General features: G+C 36.2%; 1 protein-coding gene across 9 annotated transcripts in view; it reads left to right on the top strand.

Annotated features, from left to right (window-relative positions):
* The window catches only part of HERC1 (HECT and RLD domain containing E3 ubiquitin protein ligase family member 1), a 203,187-nt gene that overhangs the window by 83,147 nt on the left and 94,834 nt on the right, over positions 1-25,206 (top strand). For 7 of the 9 annotated variants that reach the window (XM_046651268.1, XM_046651285.1, XM_046651279.1 and 4 more), the window contains exons 17-25: positions 1,112-1,303; positions 4,353-4,574; positions 6,513-6,686; positions 9,731-9,845; positions 9,934-10,054; positions 12,122-12,293; positions 14,706-15,045; positions 15,510-15,630; positions 21,089-21,140. In XM_046651268.1, coding sequence (XP_046507224.1) covers positions 1,112-1,303; positions 4,353-4,574; positions 6,513-6,686; positions 9,731-9,845; positions 9,934-10,054; positions 12,122-12,293; positions 14,706-15,045; positions 15,510-15,630; positions 21,089-21,140 — 1,509 coding nt within the window. The remainder of the gene's footprint in view (positions 1-1,111; positions 1,304-4,352; positions 4,575-6,512; positions 6,687-9,730; positions 9,846-9,933; positions 10,055-12,121; positions 12,294-14,705; positions 15,046-15,509; positions 15,631-21,088; positions 21,141-25,206) is intronic. The other 2 variants (XM_046651305.1, XM_046651293.1) reach the window with 1 other exon arrangement.

Genomic DNA, 25,206 nt, shown 5'->3' with positions numbered 1-25,206 from the left:
CTCAAAAAGATTAATTTTAAATGGCACGAAGTGAGATTTTTATCTGCTGTTTCTTTACCTTTCCTCAGTATTTGCCAGTGTTCTTTCCTTCTTGAAATGCTTTCTTTTTTCTTGCTTCAGTAGTCACAGTCCTATTTTTACTCCTATCTCTGTGATTACTCTTTTTCAGTCGATTCCTGTAAGCTCCTCTTCCTTGTACATGCCCTTTAATGTTTAGGATACTCTGAATTTTGCCCTCAGCCCCCTTTTCTCCCTGAATGATCTTATCTGGTCCCATTGTCTTTAACCACCATGTGCACGTTGACTCCCATATTTGCATCTAGCTGAGAACTCCTGTTTTGCACTAGAACCTTTCTCTAGTTACCTGCTCGGTGTCTTTTCTTGGTGGTCCCAGAGGCAACTAAAATTCAATATATCTATCCAAAACCAACTCATCTCTGAAGTTCCCCCACTGAAAAAAGAAAGAAGCTGAGAAACTAAAACCATTGCTTACTAGATTACCTTCATTTTCTTGTTCCACAGGCATTTAAAATTTAATCTGTTCAAACTGAACTCATCTCTGAATGGGCCTCCCTGCCCCAAAATACAATGAAATATTAAAAATAACTTGATGTAAGACCACTATTATTTTATTATCTATAAAAAGACAGATGCTTTGAGGTAATTGTAATTTTTCAAAATGTAAATTTGGTTTAAAAGACTTAAAAGGCTTCCCTCACTAGAATGTAAGCACCATGAGGGCAGGAATTTTTAGCTCCTTGTTCATGACTATATCCCTTTCACATAGAACAGTGCCTGATATATTGTAGATACTCAATATTTCTTGAGTCAGTCTAAAAAGATAAAGTTGTGAATGAGAAATTCATAATATGTTTTAAAGGAAGCATCTGTAATCTTTTGAATTTGTTGGCATGAGGGTATGTGTACTTTCCCACAGTGTCTGTTGGTGGCACTTTCTGAAAGTGAGTAAATACTAATACCACATCAGCTACTAGGTAGGTGTTCAAAAAGAGTTATTGAATTAGTGTAGGCTAATATAGTATTTCTTAGTTTTTTTTTTTTCAGTTTGTTTGAAACGATTGATCCATGTTGAGTTTCTTACCCTTCCTAGATGTGATATACGTCTCAGCTGCAGGCAGTATGCTCTGCCAGATTGTTAACTCCCTACTGTTACTCCCCGTGTCAGTGGCTCGGCCTTTATTGAGTTACCTCCTCGACTTGTTGCCACCTCTTGATTGCCTTAATAGGCTCCTGCCAGCTGCTGCTCTTTTAGAAGACCAGGAGTTACAGTGGCCTCTTCATGGTAAGTAAAGGTAAAAGAGTGGTTATGCTTTGGAGAAAAGTTGTTCCTCTTGCATGCATCAGGTAAATCATATCTGACACTTGGGTGTTCTATGTAATCAAAAAGATGAGGTTGTTATCTTCTGAGAACTTACAGTCTAAAGTGGGCAACTGAGATGGGAAAACTCCAAGTTGCTCGTACATAACTGTCATGAATAGGGTCTTCATGTGGTCATCAGGTGTGATTAATGTAATTCATTAATTCTGAGACTTTTTTTCAAATTTTGACATGGTTGAAATTGGGACATGTTACAATGGATGATAGGAAAGCATTGTTTCATAATTCCGACAGCAGCATAATGACACGTTTTACAATCAGTGGATTGATTTGATTAAAAAGTTTTCTTAAATGCAAAGACTTTTGTTTATTTATTTTTTTGAGGAAGATTGGCCCTGAGCTAACTACTGCCAATTGTCCTCTTTTTGCTGAGGAAGACTGGCCCTGAGCTAACATCTGTGCCCATCTTCCTCTACTTTATACGTGGGATGCCTACCACAGCATGGCTTTTGCCAAGCGGTGCCATGTGTGCACCCTGGATCCAAACCGGGGAACCCCGGGCCGCCAAGAAGCAGAATGTGCACACTTAACTGCTGAGCCACTGGGCCGGCCCCAACTTTTAGTGTTGTTTTTTGAGGAAGATTAGCCCTGAGCTAACTGCTGCCAATCCTCCTCTTTTTGCTGAGGAAGCCTGGCCCTGAGCTAACATCCGTGCCCATCTTCCTCTACTTTATATGTGGGACTCCTACCACAGCATGGCTTGCCAAGTGGTACCATGTCCACACCCGGGATCTGAACCTATGAACCCTGGGCCACTGAAGTGGAATGTACGCACTTAACTGCTGAGCCACTGGGCCGGCCCCCCAAGTTTTAGTTTTAAATCTCTATTTGGTAGTAAAATATTTTGTATTGGTTGGATATATAGATAACTGATTGAATGTCAAAGATGGAAGTTGGGAACCTATCTTCCTGTGTTTTTCTTTTTTAGCTACTTTATAGTAAAATAGTATTCTGATTTTAGGCATTACAGTTGAATTTACTCTTTTTTTATTGAAGTATAATTGACTTATATTAGTTTCGGGTGTACAATATAATGATTCGATATTTGTATACACTGCAAAATGATCACCACAATAAGTCTACTTTCTCCCTGTCACCATACAAAGTTACAAAATATGAAATACAATATTATCTTAAATTTACTTTCAGTTGAATATAGCTTGAAATACCATGTCTAAAAAACATAAACGTGTCTTTCCATTGACGTCTTGTCTACACTAAGGCTATCAAAGGAGTTTCAATACTGAAATCTTAAAAACCTTTCAAGTTTAAGTGAGGCCACTGTTTTATTGGAAAGAATCCTGGACTAAGGCATAAAAGGATCTAGATTTTATTAGTCTTGGCTCTGCTAGTAATTTGGCTGTGTGATCTTGAGCAAGTCCCTTATAACTTCTGAAAGCCTTGGTTTCTTCTCCTGAAAAGATTGGAGTTGGACAAGATGACCTGAGGGCCTGTCCTACTTTAACATTGTATGGTTCTGTGACAGTTGGATTCAGATGAAGTCGAGCATCAAGGTTACAGTTGTAGCAGGATGTTGATTAGGCTTTTTTGGAGCCATTCTAGGATTATTCTTGTTTTTCTAAAGCATCTCAGAACTTGCTAAGATTCACTCTGTTTGTATTACGTTAGGTGTCATTTTATTTTGGATTTCTGCATCTGTGTTCATAAGTGATATTTTTCTATAATTTTCCCTTTTCATGCTGTCCGTGTATCATTTTTACTACCACAGTTATACTGACATAGCATCGGTTTGGAACTTCCCTTTTATTCTTTTTCTCTGAAATAATTTATGTAAGATAGGAGGTCTCTCTTCTTGAAGCTTTAGAAAACTTTATCTATAAAACTATCTGGCCCTGGTGTTTTTTTGTAGATAGACTTTGGCTGTTAATTTTCTTTCTTTAGTCATTATTATTCTCTTCCAGCTTTTTGTTTGTTCTCAAATCCATTTTGGAAATTGATGTTTTTCCATTTTGTTATTTTTCTAATTTATTGACATAAAATTGTTCATAATATTCACTCATGTTTTTTTAAATCTCTAGTGTATCTGTGGTTACATTCTCTTTTTTTATTCCTAGTTTTTGAATTTATGGCATCATTTTTTTTGGATTAATTTTATTAGTGGTTTGTCTGTTGGTTTTCACATAACCAGTTTTTGGATTTGTTGATCTTCTCTGTTTTTCTTTAGCAGTTTCATTGATATCTGTTCTTAACTTTATTGGTAAGTGTAGTTGTTTTTTTTTTTTTTTTTGAGGTGAAGAACTTTTAAAAACAAATGTACAATAAGAAAGCATGGGTCTAGATCTTAGTAAAAGACAATTCTGAATTCAGGCCTTAAAAGTATTAAACAATACTGGGGCTGGCCCCGTGGCCGAGTGGTTGAGTTCGTGCGCTCCGCTGCAGGCGGCCCAGTGTTTCGTTGGTTCGAGTCCTGGGCGTGGACATGGCACTGCTCATCGAGCCACGCTGGGGCGGCGTCCCACATGCCACAGCTAGGGGGACCCACAGCGAAGAGTATACAACTGTGTACTGGGGGGCTTTGGGGAGAAAAAGGAAAAAAATAAAATCTTTAAAAAAAAAGTATTAAACAATACTAAGTGTCGTTTTACTAGATCAGCTCTTGTATTGATTTTGGGGTGATGAGCTGTCTCAAGTACTCATTCTTATGGTGAAATCTGATCTGGATAATGAAGAGTAGGAATAGAATCCTTTGGGATAATTCTGCCAAATTCTGTTTTAATTTTTATCTTAAAATTAGTAACTTTACAAAGGAAATTTTTATTTGATAGCATAAGTTATCTGAATATATTTTAAATTAGCCTAGTAAAGAGAATATGTACAGAATAATTTGTTCGCATTGTAAAGTTGTTTTGTGTCAATATCTTATTGCATTGCAATAGAAATGAAGAATCTTGAATACCAGGTACGACACGGTTACTAATGATTTTGTCTTCAGGAGGGCCAGAACTGATCGATCCTGCTGGTGTGCCATTACCTCAGCCAGCCCAGTCCTGGGTGTGGCTTGTAGATCTGGAAAGAACAATTGCTCTCCTTATTGGACGGTGTCTTGGTGGCATGCTTCAGGGCTCCCCTGTGTCTCCAGAGGAACAAGACACTGCATATTGGATGAAAACACCACTTTTTAGTGACGGTGTAGAAATGGACATCCCTCAGTTAGGTAATGTGCTTCTCTGCAACATTTAAAATACATGCTTGTGTTTGTACTTCTGTTGGAGATAGTACTTCTACTTCTCTTATTCTGGGTTTGCTAAATAGAGACTGATAGAAAACAAATGCAACATTAGCAGGGTAAGGGATCTGAGACTAACTTGAAGCCCTCAGAAAAACAGTTAAATCCTGCAGTATTGTGTAGTGTAAAGAACCCCTGAACTAGGAGAGTATATAAGTCTGGTCCCACTCTGTCATTATTTATCACTTATTTGGGCAACTCGTGTAACTCATAAAAATGGGAAAATACTTGATTCCTTGTGTTCTCGGGCTTGGAGGTTATGAAACTTCTTCATAGAATGTAAATACTTACCACAACTTACTAGTGCTCAGTTTTCAGACACCTCTCAGATGTGAGTGGCAGTCCCTTCTCCTCCCAGCTTGTCCTGCTTTCATGCTGATGTTACCTTGTGTGATTTCTCATTTTTTTCTCCTCACTTATGGTGCCTTTGGGGTTTCTCTTTCCTGCCTCATCTCTCATTTGTCTACTTTGCTGGTGGGGCCAGCTTTCCGACGCACTGAACACGAGGATTTCTCCAGTTCCTGAACAGATGATCTAGTTGTTTTATCTAGGATTAGTCTTTTAATCTCTAGGCTTCTAATTTTGATTCATAAAATGATGAGTTAGATTAGATAATCTATATGGTTTTATTAAATCTGAAATTCATTACTTCTCTGATAGTAAAAAGAGACTCAGAGAGTGTCCAGGAAGGAAAATCTAAGAGATCTCAGTTTAAGAGAATCTCAACTGAGAGGGAATACACAAGATAGAAACCAAAATAGAAATCACAGGAAGGTTTTACTTTAGGGTTGGAGAATAGAAGTGAGGAGAGCTGTTGAAGATTTTTCTCCTTTTCCACATAGGAGTGTATATTCATCACTTCATTTATGAACCAGAAAGTGATTCTGGCCATGGTTGATGAATGCTAGACTGGTACCTATAATATGTTTGTATCAAAAAAGTAAAATTATGGTTTTTCAAGGGATATTTAATATCATAGAGATGGTTCCATGCTATCAGTGTTTTAACTCTGTGATAGTCTTAAATGTTCTCCTGAGGACAAAAGTGTCTATATCTCTACCTTCCTCATATTTCTGTTATATTTACTTTACTCAGTTAACTGGCCTTCAGTATAAATAAAATCAATTTGTTTTAATATTTTTCAGTTTTTAAATTATAAAATCATAAAACTATTAAAATGTTACATTTTATGTTTAAATACTTGCATATATTAGGAAAAGGGTATTGTCCTTTGCAAAATTGTAAATATGTGATAATTCAGTTATATCATGGGTTGACTTGACTTTTGGTATTAGCCCCAGAAGTTGACTATCATTTAGAGAATGTTGTTAGGTTTTTTAAATGGAAAATGATTCTGAATGCCAAATGTCCCATTGAAAAGTTAGGAACCACCTAAATAAGTGTAAGTATCAATTGGGAAATTGTTCATGGCATCTTTGATCTCTCTTGAAACATACTTCACTGATTATTTTCCCTTAAGTCTAGAAAAAAGGAAAAATTCCTGTTGGTCTCTTTCCCAACGGTCCCATGTTTCTCAACAGGATATCATTCCATTTTTTGCACAAGAGAGTCTTTGTTACACAAGACTGTGCTGCTTGTCTAGGACATTTGGCTTCCCTGGTCTCTGCCTACCAAAATGCCAGAACTCCTCCCTGGAGTGTTATGTTTGGTCGCACATCCTTCTAGAGGGGGTGGAAAGGGTGATAATACCTCCAATTGAGAAACATTAGAGGACTTTTACCTTTGTAGCATCTACATAAAAGTTTTAAATGTATCATTTCATATGCATTAAATAAATGTAATATTTTATTTGTAGCACCAAAATTTATGAGGTTTAGAATTGATAACTTGAATGATTTTTTTTAGATAAATGTATGAGTTGCCTATTAGAAGTAGCTCTTTCGGGAAATGAAGAACAGAAGCCTTTTGATTACAAATTGCGGCCTGAAATTGCTGTCTATGTAGACTTGGCATTGGGTTGTTCAAAAGAGCCTGCACGAAGCCTTTGGATCAGCATGCAGGATTATGCTGTTAGTAAAGGTAAGATGAAGAAGATAAAGGAGGTAAATATGTAGATAGCTCATAATACTGACTAATATATATGTAATATGTATAAATAGAAAATCACAAGGATCACCCTATTTTTTAATAGAAAAAGATTATTTTACAAATAACATTAAAAAAAAATTCGATTTTCCTCTTTGTGGAAAATACCCTAGGTATTTTTTTTTTTGTATACATGTATCCCACTTGAAGCAAACCCACTGTGGGAAAATTGAGATTTATACAAAAGATAGATCCAGAGGCGATCATTTTACTGAAGGATTCCATGCAATGTGAATGCATCTGGTATAACAGTCTGTTTAATGAATCTGTTCCTTTGCACAAGCCCTAGTATAAGAACTGAAAGGAGGTGTGTGTAGGAGTCTAAGCTCTAGGCCTGGTCCTTTTCCTTCTCTGTAAAACATTTTCCTGCTCCAGAGGGCTATGAAAATAGCAGTTTGAAATAAGGTGTGCTATTAATAAGAACACTAGTGAAGTGCTATGCAAGTATATAGCAATATTTCTTTTCTAATATTATTTGATGAATAAAATTAATTTTATGTACAAATTTTCAAAGGATAAACCTGATTTCTTTTTAGCTCCCCTGTTTTGCCTTTTAACAGTGATCTTGGTTGTTCAGAGTCACCTATCTCTAGTTGTCTTTCTCTGTTATTTCTTCTTGTCCTATCTTTAGTTTCCCCCCATTTCTTTGGATTTTCCTCCTTCTGTGATAAAAATGGTAAAAGTCAATACATTTTCACCTTTTATTTTCTTCTATTTTGTATGATAAAAATGAAATGAGATACATATTATTCAGATCTTTACAATACCAGTGAGATGGTACTTTTGAAAGTTTGATCTCCTCCAGTTTATCATTCATTTGTTTATTTGTTCTACTGTGTTGATTCCCACCAGAGGTAGAAAAGTATGGTAATGGAGGAGGAAAAAAGTTTACTTTCTAAATTGTATTTTCTGGTATTCTCGTATTTTGCATCATTTGCTTGAAATGTGCAGTTAGGTTTTCTTTTATATCATATCACTTCTTACATTGCAGAGTGAGAACTTGTGAAAACTAGATAAAAACATAAGATGAATAAAAACTCATTATATGGCTTCATTTGCTGAATTGCTTATACACTGTAGCCTGGACTTTATAACTGAGTAGTGGAAACACTCTGTAGTGCTTGGCATAAAATGACTGTAACTTTAGTGAAGGTGTTTTAAAAGAACCCATTGCTTTAAAAATTGCATAGGAGGATAATCCCTGCTAAATTTGAAACCTAGCAAAGAGTGTTACTTTAGTTTGCTTTTTGAATTGAATATTAGCATCCTTGAAATGGAGTCCTGTTTGATTTTGAGTCAGAGCAGTTCTTAGAATAGCAAGCAGTTCTTTGGAACAGATGACCTCTCGAGAACCTAATGTGGAAAAATTTTGTATGTAATACAAACTGTCGTTTTATGATTCTCTGTGGGCTGTAAGATTTTCTTAAAATCAGGCATGTTTATATTGTCAGTTTTTTCACTCGTAAAATAGGTAAGTCTGAGCTTAATGTTTTACCTAGGCATACAGAAATGACTAGCAAACCAAGATATAAAATTTTATCTCTTGAAATAGGAATTTTACGAAGGGATTAAGAACAAATGAAGTTAACTTAGGGCTTAATATTTTCCAAGGGTGTTTTTGTTTGTTTGGTTTTGTTTTTAAGTAGCACAGTAAATCTGTGAAATTAACAGAGTCTGGCAGACATTCTGGGAGTGGAGTAGGTAATAAACCTCCCACCCCTATTTGGAATCTACTGAATGTACTGCATTTTTAAAGTACAGTATGTACTGGTTTGCTAACATGGAATTAAAGAAAGCACCTTACTAGTTCTCATCATCTAATGCTGTTATTTGGGTTTTCACTTGCATGTACTCAATCAAAATGTTTCATTTCTTACCCATTTAAGCGTATGTGTATTCACCATATCTACTTTCATGGCTTCAAATACCAGATATATACACACTTGACTAGTTTACCTAATACCTGTCTCCACTAGGATGTATAATAGATGGTATTAAAAACCAGACTCCTGATTCCAGCTCCCTGTCCCCCAAGTGTTCTTACTGTGGTCTTCCTCTCTCAGTAAATGCCAACCACATTCTAAATACATTTGTTTTTAGAAGTATCAAACTTGACTTCTCTCATATTCTCACATCTGACCCATCAACAAATCCTATTAACTCTGCTTTCAAAATCCACGTGGAATCTGACACTTCACACTACCTCCACGGCTACTACTCTGGTCTGAGCCACCATCATTTTTCACCTGAATTAACTGCAATAATTACTTCTGCTGTTTCTGTCTCTGTAGTAAATTCTCCACTCATCAGTCAGAGTAAGCCTTTTAAAACACAAGTCAAATCACGTCGTATCTCTGTTCAAAGCCTTCTAATGGTACTTCCCATTTCCCACAGAGTAAAACCTAGAGGACTTCAGATGGCCTGCAAGGCCCTCTGTGAGCTGGTCCCCAGGCAGCTTTCTAATGTCTCCTACCACTCTCGTGCACACCCACTTCGCTGCAGCCACACTAGCCTCTTTCGACCTACCTCAGGGCCTCTACACTAGTTTTTTCTGAGGGGATACTGTTTCTATGTGGCTTCTTCCTCTACTTCATCTAGATCTCTGCTCAACTGTAGCCTTATCGGAGACCTTCCTAAACCAGCCTGTATAGAATAGTAATCCCATATGGTACAGTACTTCTTGTTCTCCTTACTCTGCTTAATTTTTCTCCATAGCACTTATCTGTCACATTGTTTTTGTTTATTGTCTCCCTCACCTCCCGACTATAATTTAAGCTCTGTGAGATCAGAGACTTAGTTTTGCTCACTGCTGTATCCCTAGCACACGGAACAGTATGTGGGATCTAGTAGATGCGTTTGTTGAACAGCTGTTTAGGAAAATGATAAAATTCAGGTGTTAGACGACTAAAGCTGTTAAAATTACCTCTGAACTATTTTCTCAGCCCTTTTAAATGTCAATGCATCATTTTTATTTTCAGATTGGGACAGTGCAACTATAAGTAATGAGTCACTCTTGGACACTGTGTCTAGATTTGTTCTCGCAGCTCTTCTGAAACACACAAATTTACTTAGTCAAGCATGTGGAGAAAGCCGGCAAGTAACTTAAAACTATCCTCAGACATGTATTTGCTCTTATGATGTTAGAAATTAGGTAACTTTTCTACTTTGGTTCTTTATTTAGATATCAGCCTGGTAAAAGCTTATCAGAAGTGTACCGTTGTGTGTACAAAGTTCGAAGTCGTTTACTTGCTTGCAAGAACCTTGAACTTATTCAGACCAGGTCGTCATCACGAGACAGATGGGTAAAGTTGGAAATCACTTAATTTCTATGTTTTTCTGCAAGCTCTGAGAGAGATCTCCGTATTGGTTTATGTGAGGGAAAAAAATGGACCTTTATTATTATAGATATTCAATAAATGTTTAATAGTTCTTTTTCTAGTGAAAAAATTGGATGAGTGAAAGATTTGGGGTTTATTTAACCCCACATTTATCAAGTGTGATATGGCTGCTAAGAAAGTTTATATATTTTTAGGCTGTGTAAATAATAAACAAGAAATTGAATTGTCCAAATCATATGAAATATTATTCCTTTGTTTTATGCTAATTAGACCACATTTGAATTATCTTATTTGGGGGTGCCGTAATTTATGAGGGACGTTAACAAACTATCTTGGATTGGTGAAGGGTCCAAAAACCATTTTATACAAGAACTGGAAAGTGTCAAATGGGAGTCGCGTAATAGCTGCTTAAAAATAAAGAGCTTCCGTCTAGGGGAGGAAATAAACATGTTCCTTATTGTTCCAGAGGGCACGAGTAGGACCAAAGGGTAACAGTTGAATGGAGAATCATTGTTAACTGAATATAGGGAAAAAAGCCTTCGGATGATTAGAGTTCTCCACCACTGGAGGCAAAGATTGAAACCTTTTATTAAGGATATTTCAGAAGTATTTCTTGGAACAAAAATGAGATGATTTCTAAAGTACTTGTAATCCTGATAACATGATCCTATAATTATAAGTCTAAGCCTGGATAATACATCACCTTCAGAAGTGCTTACTTTGAAAATTCATACATTAGATGCTCTGTATTCCATTGTTTGGATCTTAGATTTTAAAACCAAACTCTATCTCTACATTTGTATTATAGCACTCTTTTGGTATACGCTGATTTAGTATTCATGGATCTCGCTATTTGTTAGTGGCCTTAAAAGTCCATAAAATGTATTAATTTGCCTTTTTGTTGAAGCTCAGATTTGAAACTCATATATCAGGGGATAAATGACTTACGTATTATGTGAATCTGACTGACTGCTCAGTATTCCTGTCTCTGTGAAATACTCAAGTTATTTATTGGCCATGAATCACAAAATCACATTTATTGTGCACCTGAGGATATCATTAAAATATTTTTTTTGTGCTTTATACTGAAATTTGTGGGGGGAAATGATATACTTTTATAGTATTTGTGACTTTCTTAGCACCTGTTGTAAGGACTCTTTCCTCTAGGTAACTACTAGGAGCATAACCACTGTGGGAAATAAAATTAACATTGTACTTACCAGATTTCTAATTTTTGGTTTCTTCAGGGGCAAACAAAGTAAAGAAAGAAATTTGAAACAATACTGTTTGTATAATTGAAATTTGCTAAGAGAGTAGAATGTAAATGTTCTCACCGAAAAAAAATACTGTTTTAAATAAGAATTATTAAACATTTATACAGAGTAATAATGACATATGCAACTTGAGGGAGACTGAATGGAATCTAAATTCATGGTCTTTAATTACCTTTTGTGCTTGGTGTCATATTCAGCTCATTTTAAGTTGCAGCTCTGGAGGAGTTTACGGCTGCATATCAATATAAATATGAATCCATTTATAGCATGACCTTTTTTTTTTTTAAAGATTTTATTTTTCCTTTTTCTCCCAAAGCTCCCCTGGTACATAGTTGTGTATTTTAGTTGTGGGTCCTTCTAGTTGTGGCATGTGGGATGCCGCCTCAGCATGGCCTGATGAGAGGCACCAAGTCCGCACCCAGGATCCGAACTGGGGAAACCCTGGGCCGCTGAAGTGGAGCGCAAAGCGTGTGGACTTAACCACTCGGCCATGGGGCTAGCCCTATATAGCATGACCTCTTGATCAAAATACTAAGGTAGAGAGAGCATATAGGTGTCTCTGTGTATAGTGTATATACATTCTTTCTAATCTTTTCAGATTTATTCCGTATATCCAGATTTATCCAGTAGTAAAACTCATGTGTTTTTATTGATATTAGAAATATTTTCCATGATAAAAAAAAAAGTCAATGTTTTAATGAAGTTTTTCAAAGTTTTTGAAAAATATATTGAGTATGGCTCTGATCATTTCTTTAAGATATCAGAAAACCAAGACTCTGCAGATGTTGATCCTCAGGAACATTCATTTACCCGGACCATTGATGAAGAAGCTGAAATGGAAGAACAGGCTGAGCGAGACCGGGAAGAGGGGCATCCAGAGCCAGAGGATGAGGAGGAAGAACGGGAACATGAAGTCATGACAGCTGGCAGTGAGTACAACCTTCTTACTTTACAGAACACACTGTGGCATTCTTTTTGGTAGGGCAACTGACTGGAGGAGAAGAAGGCAAAAGTTTCTTCACAGTTTTTCTAAAAGGATCTGATATTCTGCTGGTGATCTGAATTTACATTAGCTGACATTTCAGCTCTTATAACTGTGCTAGTTCCATTCTGCAGCTATTGGACTGCATGTTTTGGGCTGAAAAGCTCTGGAAGGAGGTTTTTGGAACCACTACCTGTTCCACTGAGTCTCATGCGTGAAATGACACTCATTAGTCACGGGTTAAGGTCATTCGAAGTGTGTCCTCTGCGGGGGTACCATGTTGTCCACTGACCTGGTCAATCTCTGCGTGTTGAGGAAGAGAGCCCCTTTCTGTGCCTACGAGGAGAGGCCTATTATTTTCTATACATAGAACTTTTAAAAGTACAAATTTTACCCACTGACTACCCTGCTGTTTTCAGTAGGGAGCAAGAATATATATGAGAATACTGCTGGCTGAGTGAACAACACTTTTCGTATCAAGGCTACAGATAGTTTTTGTTGTTGTTGTTGTTTTTGAGGAAGATTAGCCCTGGGCTAACATCCACCACTAAACCTCCTCTTTTTGCTGAGGAAGGTTGACCCTGAGCTAACAAGGGCTACAGATAGTTTTTAAAGGTAATCATTTGGATGTTTAAAAAGACCTGTCAAAGCTTTTTAAACATTTATTAGTATCCTTTGAGTGATTTGGCTATTTCAAGTTAAAGTGTGTATTCACTTTGTAGCCTAAAACATTATGGCGAGCTATGCATTTGGTATCATGATTGTATATGTCAATCAATTTGACGCTTACTTTATTATCAATTTACTTGTATTCTGCGTACTTCTAAAAATGTTTTTGAGGTGGCTCAAAACAAAACCAAAAACCATTAAACAAGAGGAAAAAGATAAGGTCCAAATGGAGAAAAGGGGATTGGAGATAGGAAGGGAGAATAATTATATTTTAAAAACTTAGGCTGAGGGAACTTTTGCAGTTGAACTTAAAACTTAGTTTAGAAATTTCTGAAAGCAAAGGACAAAGGGGAAAATGGTAACACAGTATAACCCTCAATTATAGTAAAAGAAAGCATAATAGTCATCTGAGGAGTAATAATATTTAAGCTAGCTATGGTTTTTGAGCACCTATTATATGCTGGTCACTGGGTCAAATGCTTTACATAGATTAACTCATAATCCTTGTAAGAGTCTTATGAGATGTGCTCTAGTATTACCCTACTCTAAAAATGGGCAAACTGAGGTTTAAGGAGGCAAAATTGTGTGCCTGGGACCACAGTTAGTTGCAGCTTGAATCAGAACCAGGTCTGCCCAAAATTTCAGTGACCATTCTCTTAATTACTTTAACTGATTTCCAGCTCTGGACTCTGAGTTTGTTGTTTTGATTTTTATAGAAATAAGGAAGTTTTAACAGTATAATGAAAATATTATCATCATAATTCTATAAAATACACAGATCCATTTTTGAAGTTTGTACTTCCATGTTAACAGATGAATCTAGTATTTTACCAACTTTTCTATCTAGGTTCCCCTTTAAGAATACCATCTTCACCCCAAATTTGAGCAAAAGAATTCTTTTCTTATTGTGAACTATCTACTACTGCATCAGAACCTTGTCAAACCCGCTGACTTTTTACACTTGTGAATTGGGAAGGGCTGGCATCAGATGGACATTTCTGGTGATGCAATTTGACTGTGGAAGCAGTCTTTCCATATATTATAACCACATTTTGTTTCAGCAAAGACTTTTAGTGGTTGTGCTTTTTTAATGTGTTGAAGATACAGCACATTGTAGGTGTTAGGAATTATATGGACTTTGGAAAGGGAAGGGAGCTGTTCATTATAACTAATGCAGCTTAAATTTTGCTTGTTGTGTTTGTAACCTGACATTTTTCATACCAGTGTCATGAACATTCCAGAAATAGGCAGTTATTTTTATCTAACCCAGTGCTTGTCAACCTTCGGTGGACTTCAATATCAGCTGGAGGGTTTGTTAAAACATAGATGCTGGCCCTATGCCTAGAGCTTCTGATTCAGAGGTCTGGGATGGGCTGATAATTTGCACTTCTAACAAGGATCCAGATGATGTTGATCCTGCTGGGCTGGGACCCCACTTTGAAAACCACTGACCTATCTCATTAATAAGAGTAGAAATAGAATCAACCAAATCTAAATTCTATAAAGGCGTGAGTATTTCCTATTGTAATTTTTATGAAAAGTTTAATAGTTTGATATAATTTTAACTTAGTTACTATGCTATATTTAATGTCTAAAAAATAATTTTTCCCTCTTTCAGTAAGTTTTTGGTCCAAACTTTTTGACTATTTTTATTGTTATTTTCTTTGCTCTTCTCTCCCCATGTGTTAAGACCTTGTTTTTGTGTTGCATGTTACAGAAATCTTTCAGTGTTTCCTCTCAGCCCGTGAAGTAGCTCGTAGCCGAGATCGAGATAGAATGAACAGTGGGGCAGGGTCTGGGGCTCGAGCTGATGATCCACCTCCTCAGTCTCAGCAAGAGCGAAGGGTCAGCACAGACCTTCCCGAGGGTCAGGATGTGTACACTGCTGCCTGCAACTCTGTGATCCATCGGTGTGCCCTGTTAATATTAGGAGTAAGTCCTGTGATTGATGAGCTTCAGAAGCGAAAGGAAGAAGGACAGTTGCAGCAACCTTCAACAAGTGCCTCTGAAGGGGGTGGACTTATGACCAGGTGGGACTGACCAGAAACTTAAAACTACCTCTCCTCCCTTTGTTACTTTATGCATTGAAATGGTTTATTCTCAAAGTTACAGTGTTTTTCTGAAATTAACACAGACAGGGAGGAGGAAATACAAATTGACTAGGATGAATTTAAAGTAATATAAAGAGTAATACTGATTCAGCCTGAAGTATAAATTTCTGATTAAATGAGGAGGCACAATTTTTTCTACATATAAACAACAGTAGTTGAGAAACATATGAAGTTATTTGTGTCTCTCTGTAATTTAGTGGCATGCAAATTATTTTGATGCAATTGAGAAGGGCTTTGTGCTTAGACAAGAGTCAGGATTTCCCATCAACAGACATAATTGCTCCTCACTGTGTGTGTATTATCTCTGTGCTGCCAGTTCTGTTCAATTTTATGTTCACTAACAGTCCCAAATCGAAAAACTTTTCTTTGTGCATGTGAGACAGGAGTGAAAGTCTTACTGCAGAGAGCCGGCTAGTCCACACAAGTCCAAATTATAGACTGATCAAATCGAGGAGTGAATCTGATTTGTCTCAGCCTGAATCAGATGAAGAGGGTTACGCACTGGTAAGTATACCTAGATTCAGTAAAGAAGGATTTTCGTTTTCGAGGTATATATACATAAGGCTTTGGTTAGAGTTAGTGATATACATTTGTTTTAGACATATAAAGACTTTTTTAAAAGAACTTTTAAGAGAAATGAGATAACTGTATTGCATAGATGTTTACCACCTTCATGGCTCTCAGATTTCTGTCTTTAGCTCTGACTTCTTCTTAAACTCCAGATTCATATATCTGGCTTCTTGATGGACATTCCACCTGAGCTTGTCAGGCTACCCAATCTTAACCTATCCAAAAATAAACTCACCTTTCTCTCAAACCTTCTTTTCTCACATTCCCTATAGTAGGTGGTACTATTAACTACCTGGGCTGGAAACCTACATTCACCTTTGACTCTACTTTTTCTTATTTCCTGGTCTCTGTAACCCCCTCACTCTCCACAATCCAATTAGTCAAATCTTGAAAATTTTACCCTTAATATGTTTCTAATTTGTCCTCTCCGTCGCTCCTGCCACTACTCTCTTCCAAACTTTCCTTCTCTTTAGCCTGGACACGTACAGATGCCTCCAAACGAGTTGCCCCACCTCTTGTCTTGTGCCCATCTTCCACATTTCACTAGAATAATATATTTAAAATACAAGTCTGTTTATATGTTCTCTACTTAAAATCTTTTAGGAGCTCTCATTATCTGTCAGAAAAGCCTCAGGACCTAGGATGCAGGCATTTAAGGTAAAAATCAAACAAGTGAGATGCTGATTTATATAAGAAGTGGGAAATAAGGTGTGCTATAGTGTGACAGGTAAAATAATTTATAGAGTGAAAACTATCTAAAAGATTGCTTCTATTTGAGTAGCTGTGGACTTGGAGTTGATAGCTGGCTTTTCATTTTAGCTATTCCTCTGCCTTATTTGTGAATCTGTATGTCCTGCTTGACTCTTCTGGGCCTTAGTGTCCCATTGTGTGACATGAGGATAGTAGTCCCTGTTCTGTGTATAGCAATGTATTAGACTTGGCTTCTGGCCCTAATTCTGCTGCTGAAGAGCTATGAGACCTTGGTCATGTCACGTGACAGTTCAAATAGAAACTCCGAGTATTTTGGATTGAGTTATCTACAAGCTTCCTTTTTAGCTTGGAAATTCCTCTGTTGTGTGACTTGAGATAATGAATATGGAAATGTTTTTGAAAACTATCAAGTGCTACATAAACTTAAAAAGCTATTGTTTAAAAGAAACTTCTAAGCTTAAAAGATTTTTCCTCTAAGGACAGTTGAATATTGTCTTTAAGCAATTTCATTGTATCGTGATGTTTTTGTTTGTTCTTCCTCCTTTTAGTCTTCATTCCCATTAGTATCTCTGTGCGCCCAGTTCCTGTTCTCAGTCTTGCAGTCTCCGGAGATCCCTCTCTGTCCATTTATTTTTCTAATCTTATCAGTCTCGTTATCTAGTCTTGCAACCCAGTGGTAATTTTATAACATAGATCATATCATTTCTCTACTCAGATGACTCCACTTTTTCTCAGAGTAGAAGAAGCCTTGTCCTTCCGGGGGCCTACAGGACTCTACATATCCTGGCCCCACTACCTCTTTTATCTTCTCTTCTGCTTCTCTTCTTCTCGATGACTCTTCTGCCACACTGCCCTCTTGACTTTCCCATAAACATACCACACGACTTCCCCCTGGGGCCTTTACATGACGCTTTCTTCTCACTGGAATGCTGCTGTCTGCATGGCTAATTCCCTCACTTCAAGTCTTTATTCTGATGTTACTTTTTCAGTGAGGCCTACCCTGACCACTCTATTTAAAATTGCAATTTGGCTTCCCTTTCACATATTCACTCCCTGACTACCTTGCCTTGCTCTGTTTTTTCTTTTTTTCTGACAGCACCTAACATAATTTACTTATTTATTATATTTATTTATCAGTTTCTGTTAGCCTACTCTAGAATATAAGCTCCTTAAGGACAAGAGTTCTTGCTGGTTTTTTTTTTTTTTTAAAGATTTTATTTTTTTCCTTTTTCTCCCCAAAGCCCCCCGGTGCATAGTTGTATATTCTTCGTTGTGGGTCCTAGTTGTGGCATGTGGGACGCAGCCTCAGCGTGGTCTGATGAGCAGGGCCATATCCGCGCCCAGGATTTGAACCAACGAAACACTGGGCTGCCTGCAGCAGAGCACGTGAACTTAACCACTCTGGCCATGGGGCCAGCCCCAAGAGTTCTTGCTGTTTTATTTGCTGCAAGATCCCTAGCACCTTTAGTGCCTGCCTCATAGTAGGCAGTCACTAAATATTTTTTGAATGACTGAATGATTGTCTAATCTACTTTGGTGAAATTTCTGTGCCCATTCCATCCTTTCCACTCTTTAATTCAGGCCCTTGTTACCTTTGCCTGGACTAGTAGTTTTCAAACTGATCTTCCTACTTTTTCCAGTCCCTCTCCTTAGACCCTGCTCCCAAAATTAGAGCCCTTGAAAACACAATAACAAGAACAATAATAAAACACCTGCTAGTCATGCTACCTTCCTATTCAAAAACTCTCTGAGCCTGGATTACTTACCCAGAGATCAAAGATTCTGGAAAATCTTGCCTGCCTTCTTTTGGAGCCAGTTTTCCCCTACAGTAATCTGCATTTTTGCCATAGTAGTCATCTGCCAGACCCCAGACATACCTCTTGAGCCTCTGCTTAAGCATTGTTTGCCTTAAATGTCCTTCTCCTGGGTTTTGTCGGTGAAGTCGTCTCTCTCAAGGACTGGCTAAAATATCAGCTCTTCCAGAAAGCTTTCCCAAGATTACTTTAAACACAGTGACTCTCTCTGTTATTTCCATGGCAGTTTGTTGGTACCGCTAATAAATCACTAAGAGTTTGTTTCATGTCAGGCTTATTTATGTATTATTAGCATTTCTTTCCAGTAGACCTCTTCAGAAGGTCAGGGTTTTTTTTTAATGCCCCTGATAACTCCTACAATATGCTTTGCATCTTGTAAATAATTGATAATTCATTTCAACTGAAATGAAAAGATAAAAGAGGAGGGTAAATGTAGTTAAAGTGGCATACTTTTTGGAAACAAACAGTGATATCTGACTTAGTCACAGTAGGCTTAAGACTCACTTGATTTTGACCTGGGGCAGGATAGTTAACCTTCTGAGCTCTAGTTTCTATTTTTTTTGAGGAAGATTAGCCCTGAGCTAACTACTGCCAGTCCTCCTCTTTTTGGTGAGGAAGCCTGGCCCTGAGCTAACATCCGTGCCCATCCTCCTCTACTTTATATGTGGGACGCCTACCACAGCATGGCGTGCCAAGCGGTGCCACGTCCACACCCAGGATCTGAACCGGCGAACCCTGGGCCGCTGAGAAGGAGAATGTGTGCACTTAACCGCTGCGCCACTGGGCTGGCCCTGAGCCCTAGTGTCTTTATCTTTGAAATGGGAAGTAATACTGTCTGTTACACTTGCCTCAACTGAGTTGTTGTGAAGAACAGGTTTGGTAATGCAATTTAAAATATTTTGAAAATTTATGATTTCAAAACATAATGAAAAGACAGATCAGTGGAGTTGGGTTGAAACTAGATTTAATTGCCAAGATAGTTCATTTAGTTTCTACAGAATTTTTAAAGATTAATAAACCCATTTTTGAAAAAGATTAACTCTTGATCATCTTTCCTTATGGAATATTTAGGAAAACAGTGTCATAAAAGGTAGAAAAGTCAAGAACTAGAGAGAACAGGTTCTGTTGCAGAGGAAAGGAGACCTGGGCTGAGCCTTCAGCTTCAGAGAGCCTGGTGTAGATGTAGAGGAGCAAGCAGTGGGGCAGTTTTTTCAGTTGGATTTTTCCAGCTGAAATATTACCCTTCTGTCTGAGGTTATTTAGGATTACCATTTGTACCCTTGATCTCTTGTAAGTACTTCATTTATCCTGAATTGTTTGTGAGTGAAATGCTTTCTTACAATAACTGAAGTTAACCAGTTTAATGCTAAATCTTTGTTTTAACCTTCTTTCATAAAGAGTATTCTGTGATCCATTATTAACTTCTCTCCTAGTAAACAGAGAAATCTAAGTAAGCAGTTAAACAGGTTTTAAGTTTAATTGTTTGATTGACAGTTGTCATACTTTTAACGTTTCTTACTATTCTTACTGCATTCTCCTAATCTTTTCCCCACCCTCCCTTATTTCACAAAGGATTTGATTTAGCATGCAAAAATAAATACTTTATGAAAGGATAAATTAAGTGAATGAATTAGGACTAAAAGAAGCTGAGAGAGGAAAAGTAAAGGCCTGGATAAGATTTGCACACCTCAGCACATATTGTTGTTCTGCTGGAGGTGGGCCACCAAACAGGAAAAGCATAATGACTTACATCATTCACAGTATCTGAAGGATAAAAACAAGCCAGTTGTCCAAGGGCCACACAGATATTTCCAGTTCTGAGGCCTGAGATAAATTTCTTCTACTGTGAGCCCTCATGGCAAAGGTACTGTGTGATAAAAACATTTCATTGAATGACACAGGAATGTCTTCAAGAGCTGTTTGGTGTTTTGTCCAGCACCAAAGGCCTGAAAATAGGCTTGTTTCTGGTGTGTGTACGTAAGACAAAAATGTCTTTATCTACAATGTGGGTACATGTGTGACCAGGTAGAGATTTTGTACAATGACATTTCCTAATTTTGTCACTTCTGCAGCCTTTCTTCTTTGCCACCAATTTTTTTATTGTGTGATAGAGTACAATTGAAATTGCTAAGACCATATTGTTAAGTCTGCACATAAATTTGTCTTCTGTCTTTTGAATCTAGTTGGCTGTACATATAAGCAGAGTAAACAGTTGTCTTTACCCACCCCCTGACCATATATACACAGAAATACACCAAAATACACTTCTGTTCTTCCTGAAGGCCTTCACTGTTTTATTAAGCTGTCTGCAATTTCGCCAATTTGAGATTTCCTTATTTTAATAGGTTTTTGAAAACATTTTAAAACACTACCAGAAGGCTTAGAACTGTTATTTTTCTGTTAGTGTGGATTTGTCGGATTTTCTTCCTCTAAACACTTAGCCAAGGCTAGTGGGAGTTTTGAAAAGAATGGAAAGTGAGGATAGAGCAAGTAGTAATTTTGGAAAATGGGACTTTAGGCATCTAGAGGGTATTAATAAGATCATACTGTGTTGCGAAAATAAAAGACAAAGAATCCACAGAAGAAAAAGAGACAACACAGAGGAATACTTTTGCTATTTTACAGTGTTAATTAATGTGCACCCTGACTTTGTGTTTGTGTATCTCAGAGTTACGTGCCTGTGTTTTCTTGTAGTTGTTTTCAGTGGGTTTTTAGAGACTTTGTTGTTAGTCTGGCTTGATTGGTGAATAAGTAGCATATTGCTATAATTATATAGGTTATTTTTTATTCTAATACTCTAATAAATCTTAATCTTAAAATACTTTTCACAACTAAATTTTATTGCTTATTTATTTTTAACTTAATAGAGTGGAAGACGAAATGTTGATTTGGATTTGGCATCATCTCATAGAAAGAGAGGTAAGTATTAAGAAATATTAAATATCTAGTTAAATTAAGTAACTGTTTTTATATCTAATATATTTAGATCTGATTGTCATTGAAACATTATTGCAAAAAAAATTTATAAACGTTTAATCAGAAGAGTTAAAAGGAAGATAATTTTCTATAAAATATATACCCTTTTAAAATCTGGGAATGTCTGGGAGGTAATAATCAGTTCTGTTTCTCATTTGTCATGTAGTGTTTTGACTTTCTAAAAATCCTATGGAACTCCGGAAGCAGTGCTTTACAGTAAGGGGGTTTTGTACATAATTTGCCATGTATTAGCTCACTGATACAGTTACTATAGTTTAAATGATGTCATAGGGAGAACTCTTTATCCCATCACCTCCTAAACACACATACACGCTTTCAAACTGAAAGTTTCCAGCTTATTTTTCCTCTTTGCCTCTTAAGATAAAGCATGTAAGAGATGAGCTGATGATTTCTTAAAAAGAAAATTTTCCCATGAGGAAGAATTATAGAGTGTCATCAAGCGTTAAGTTCATTTGTTAGAAACTGTGTCTTAATGATTAATATAGTTAACTCTTGGTTATACGTAAAATGCATTTTAGAAAGAACAGCAGTTTTGGATAATATAAATCCAAGGATTACTAAAAATGCTCTAAGTATTATTTTCTATTAACTGACATGTTTATTAAACCCATTTATACTATGGTTGTGAAAAGTGAAATGGTAGTTACCACTAATGTCAGTTAGTCTAAAAGCCTGCGGGAAAAATTTTTTTCCATCGTATTAAATCTTTCATATTTCAAAATGAAACCCTTCTCTTGATAGCTTCCTTGGCAGAATGTTAGATTCCCCCCATAGGAAAAAAAATGAGAAATGAGGGAAAATGAGGAATGAGGGGAAGAAATGCACACACAGTTTTTTCATTTTTATGTTTATAACTTAGAATAAGAAATGTTGGTACTTCTGTAGAATAAAATATGGCAATATTTTATCCTTTAATTATAATTAGAATATAGAGAATGATTTTTCTGAAATATTAGGAATGAATAATAATGGCTAGGGCTAGTACTTTATTGAAAAGTCCTTTGAGACTATAATATATCAAAGCTGTTGGGTTTCTAAAAAAATTATAAGGTATGTGTAATATCAAAGAAATTAATGATGTTTAGTATAATGTGCAATATTTATTTGATTTTCTAATTCTTTGAAAACTGGCAATTCATGTGCCATAATTAGCCAGAGTATCCTTTTCCTTAACCAGTTGACTTAGGAATAAGATTAAAATTTTGGAACAGATTTACCTTCCTAATTTTGGTGAGCTCAGGTGAATATTGTTGTTAAAATTTCTATGTTTTATTAATGAATGGATATTATTTGGTCCTGGAGAGAAAATGGCTCCAAATTTATTGAGTAGCATAAGGGATCCAAGCTGTAGTTTAAGAGCTTCCTACTATACTAATTATATTTATAATTGGTAGTCCATTGGCTAAAATTATTCTTTTCTCTCAAATCTTTATCATGCTTATGGAAATGTAAATTTGAGATTCAGCCTACGTTAGCATGTCAATATGTGGCAAAGTAATCTTTGGAATAAAACAGAAAGTGATCTTTATCTTTGAATTAAGAATAACCTAGAATTTGAGTATAAGTTACTTAGGAGCAATTAATGTAACACTTTAAAACTACTGTTCTAGAGTTACTACTTGTTCAAATTTTTAAACAATTATCCTATAAGTAGATGTGGATTTCCTGTAGTTTTAGGTCTAAGTAGATAGAAATGAATTAAGCCATTAATCCAAATCTTCTTTATGGATAAACCACCTTCTTCAAGGTAGTACCAAAACCTATTAACTTGATGGAATTTAACTTTATTTTGTTGAAAATAGAAAAGCAAATACAGGACCTCATGGGAAAAGTGTTTCTTTTTTATTACCCAATTAGGAAGTTATAATAGGGAAGCAAACTAGTTAATGTAAATTTTCATCATATCACTTAAGGTGGTAGCAATTTATTCTAGTAATCATTACATTTTAATGTTCCCAAGGAAAATATTTGCTGGTGGCTTTATTCCTAGGAAAAAGTGACTAGAAAGTAGAAGAATCATCATTTTAGGGAGGGCGGCAAAAATAGTTTTCAATCTCATGAGTCCTAGAGCTTGTGGATTAAACAATGAAAATGTACACTTAGTGGTTTTATTTATTTTATTATAATGGATTTCCTTCTTCAAAAGAAATTAACACTGAAAATACGTTTAGGAGATTATACTTTGAAAGAAGTTTTTAAAATCATGTATATTTAGTAACTACCCTCTGACGGCAGTGAGTTTTTTGTCTTGTTTTGCTTTTAAATGATGGTAAAATAAACCACCCTATTTTTTCCTTATTTATTGTCAATACGGACCAGATGCCATAAGCCATCATATGCCTGTCTTCAACTGGGCAGATGAACCTACCAAGTCTGAAAACTATTTGGGGCCATTCAGGTGTTCTGATTCTGACTTGAGCTGTGAAGGACAAGCAGATGTCCGGCCAAGTGAGAATTCTTCTATGTCCTTGTTTACCCCTTTCGAATATTTTGAAGAGGAAGTGCAAACTTTTTTCCCCTCATATAGCTTTTGCATTTATTAGTCTCAGTGGTCCTGAGTTATTAAAAACCTAATAAGAGAAATTATATATAGAGAGAGAACAATGCTTAGTTGTGTCCTGTTTACTGAAACTAAATGGGTGTGTCAATCAATGACAATGGTTGTATACACATTTCAACTGCTTTTATTATGCCTCCAAAGACTCCTCCCTTAGAGGACCTGGTGCCTATAAGTTCAGTATTTGGCATTGAGAATACTAGGATTCATGCTGTTGAACCATGATGGTTTCCTCTCTCCTCACTTCAGTTAATGTTTCACAGTTGGTCCAAGTTCTTGGTCCAAGTGAGCAAATATGGTAGGAAGAATTAGAGCAAAGTGAGCAAATAAATTTAGCTCAGCCACTTTGGTTGGCTCTTTAGAGGCATCAAAGCTAAAGTCTAAAACCAAAAGTGTCATAAATTACTTTAAAGAGAGATAGCTGAAACATATTTCTGCTTAGCGCCTCAGGTAATATGAAATTTGTGTTCATTAAACACTTATAAACTGCTTCCTATATGCAAGGCATTGTTCTAATCATGTCAGGCATATTTACTCATTTAATTCTTGTAAAAGCCTGTCAAAATTCTTGACAGAACCTGTTAAATATGTTGATATTTTGGTACTTTGATAAATAATTAAAAGATTTGCTATAGTTATACAGAACTGAGCTTGTCCTTTACTGAAAGACGATACCTTTTGCAAACACTTAACTTTAGCTTTCATATTTAGGCTGAAGATGATACAAGTGAAAAATGGTGGGGATACTAAAAGCAACAATTTAAGAAAGAACATCAGGAATTTTATTAGTTAAAATACTGTATGGTTTGATTTTTCTTTTCCTAGGTCTTTAAATATAGTGTTTGAGTTTTATTACTAAAATAATTCTGGGAACATTTATCAACATGTGTGTTTTGTGGTGTAGCATGTATGGGTGAAATGCTGTTTTATGTATGCATTTCAAATTAGATTATATAAAGAAGAGCAAATGTAAATGTTGTCTCCTGTATCAAATTTCTCCTTTTGTCTTCTGATTCTTGTGTGGTAGTGTATTTACTCCTTTTTGGCCAGTTGAGCCCCAGAAAAAAGAAGAGCTTCAAGCAAGTACATGATGGCATGTTTAATTTTTTTCCCCTTTTAGCTTGCCTACATATTTTATGGTTTATAAAGTATGTATTGCAGCTCTGCCATGTTCATTTTGATAATTCCATTTAAGAGCCAAAGTAGTAAGGACAAGTAAACAATCTCAAAAATTTCTTGTTGGACTTTATATTTTCTTTTTATAGTAAGTAACTCTGAATTAATATTAAGTAAGAATTGAACTTACTCACAATTACTCTATAGATATGCTTTTCAGACACAGAATTTCCCATATTTAGATAAAACAGTATAGAACAAACTAAAGTTATCAGATTGTTACAGTTTTTTCCCCAAGAATTAGAGTTCTTTCAT

Source organism: Equus quagga, chromosome 2 (genome assembly GCF_021613505.1).
Source record: "Equus quagga isolate Etosha38 chromosome 2, UCLA_HA_Equagga_1.0, whole genome shotgun sequence".
Lineage (NCBI taxonomy): Eukaryota > Metazoa > Chordata > Mammalia > Perissodactyla > Equidae > Equus > Equus quagga.
The sequence above is the reverse complement of the archived record's forward strand: the minus strand, read 5'-3'. Positions and strand labels throughout refer to the sequence as shown.